The 2,247-nt window shown below is 41.1% G+C and overlaps 1 protein-coding gene across 1 annotated transcript in view; it reads left to right on the top strand.

The window, feature by feature from the left end:
• Positions 1-2,247, top strand: part of ccz1 (CCZ1 homolog, vacuolar protein trafficking and biogenesis associated) — a 20,410-nt gene that overhangs the window by 4,948 nt on the left and 13,215 nt on the right. The window contains exons 8-9 of the mRNA XM_014027754.1: positions 662-745; positions 1,320-1,495. Coding sequence (XP_013883208.1) covers positions 662-745; positions 1,320-1,495 — 260 coding nt within the window. The remainder of the gene's footprint in view (positions 1-661; positions 746-1,319; positions 1,496-2,247) is intronic.

Genomic DNA, 2,247 nt, shown 5'->3' on the forward strand with positions numbered 1-2,247 from the left:
GAAAAATAATTATTCAAGTAAAGTACAGATACCCAAAATTTATACTTAAGTACAGTAACAAAGTACTTAGTCACTGAAGAGGTGTATCAGCGATGGCAAAGATGGCATTTAAAAAAATAATTTTATCAGCCAATGTAAGAGATGAAATCGCCACCTGACATCAGTTTTTGAGAAGGCTGCCTCCACGACAACTCTAGCTAGCTTGCCCTGTGTGCTGCTAGTTCCTGCATGCGCGTTCAGYGGTGCAGCAYGGAAAAGCGTCCCCCATRAAACAGTTTACTGGCGAGCGTGAYGCAACGTTCCAAACATGTTCAGGCAGTTGAAACTGGTATGCTGGTAATCGGAGAATTCATATAACAAAAATAAAAAACACATTTGTTGGTATGAGCGCCAAACTCTAATAGCCGCTCTTTAATATGGCAGCAGTCCATTGTTGTCTTAACTGAATTTGCACTAGCCATTAGCTCATCAGTCCTGTTTGGTTTCACTTTGTTTCTCCCACCTGAGGTTGTTCAAAAAGCTTTCTACAACAGGTAAGATACTTACAACTTGAGTAACTGTTCCTTTAAATCAAAATGACAGTACCCTTACAGAACCTCACAATAACACTTGAAGGTTGTTAAAAACGTCTCAGCGAAACTTTGCTTTTCTTATCTTGTAGCTCTTTAATGGCACGTTTAGTCGAGCGATGGAAGCCGGAGGAGTCGAGMTGCTCATCCAGAAGCTTGAAAAGTTCTTCTACAGGGTAAAAAAAACAACTAATCATTTGTTGCTAGATGGATATCTATTTAAGTTTGTTTTGGAGATTTTTTGTTGTCGATGCAATCCTCAGCAAACTGTTTTAGACAGAGTGTCAGTTTATTTTAATATCGTTTAGATAGTTTTTAAAAGCCACCGGAGCCTGACAGGTCTCGGATCTGCTCCTGAACACTAAACCGTACGATGACAGTGTTTGTGTAAGTATTTCTGAAACCTGTAAGGTGTTTGCTGTCACGCCTGGTGTGTTGTTTGTGGCTCGTTTACTTTGAGCAGGATAACTCCCCGCTTTTAACAGCTCCTATAAAAGTTTAAAAAATGTCCCTTCTTGTTAGGGAACACCTTTCTCTGACTGACACAGGTTTCCCTCTCCGCCGTGTCACCCTAAACCTGTCAGAGGTTCAGTTTCAGTGCGTCTCATCCCCTTTGTGATGCAAGCATCTCTGCATCACGTCACCCAGAGTTTCTTTTTCCACTTTCTTTATTGAGTCGTAAACAAGCTCTTCTAAGCTGGTAAATGAAGCCCAGTCTCTGTCACACTCCTCCTCTCTGTGCGTTCACAGTATCTGCAGACCCTCCACCTGCAGTCATGCGACCTGCTGGACGTCTTCGGAGGCATCAGCTTCTTCCCTCTGGACAAGATGACCTACCTGAAGATTCAGTCKTTTGTCAACAGAGTGGAGGAGAGCCTCAGCCTGATCAAATACACAGCCTTCCTCTACAAYGACCAGCTCATATGGTACGGCCTGRACACTCGTCCAACTAATCCACTCTGTCAAAACTGACAACTCCCCACAACCTCAACAACCCCTTTGCATGTTTGCAGCCACGCAAAACCGGTAAAATCCCCACATTAGCGTGAGCAAACACACAACTGTTCCCTGACTAAACATAGGTGGTGACAAACACCATCCCTAATCCTCTTTTGTGGTTTTATTTTTTTACGTGAGTTTTCACACTTTATCCGCCGTCTGGATCAGTTTGTAAACACACGCCTGGTAACACAACACAAGATCTTACAGGCCAGTCAGAGGAAATAAGAGTTGGGAAGTTTTTTTTTTTTTTTGTTATAGTTATTTACCAGTTTTGAGATTAAAGTTACAGTGTTGGGGGGGAATGGTTGAAATATTGTTGACAAAGAAAGTTGCAATGTTGAGGGGAAAAAAGGTTGTAAAAAACAAATCAGGAAGTATTCTCCATTGTGCACCTGAACTGAATTGTATTTGTTTCATTTACTATTAATAACGTTGTCTCTTACGCTAATGGCACTTTTCTTGGATTAACCACAAAGTAAGGGTGCAATAATTTATTTCAACTATTTATTAGTCCCGCTGCTTCAAAACCCACTGAACTTGCTTCAGTCCTTCACAATAAGAGCCCCAAACATACTGACTGTCTATCTCTTATCTTCTTTTTCCCAGTTCTTGTGTAACATTAAAAAATACCTTTTAAAAGGGATCCCCGATTAGTTGTAACATTAGACTTTATTTG

Source organism: Austrofundulus limnaeus, unplaced genomic scaffold (assembly GCF_001266775.1).
Source record: "Austrofundulus limnaeus strain Quisiro unplaced genomic scaffold, Austrofundulus_limnaeus-1.0 Scaffold680, whole genome shotgun sequence".
Classification (NCBI taxonomy): Eukaryota; Metazoa; Chordata; class Actinopteri; order Cyprinodontiformes; family Rivulidae; genus Austrofundulus; species Austrofundulus limnaeus.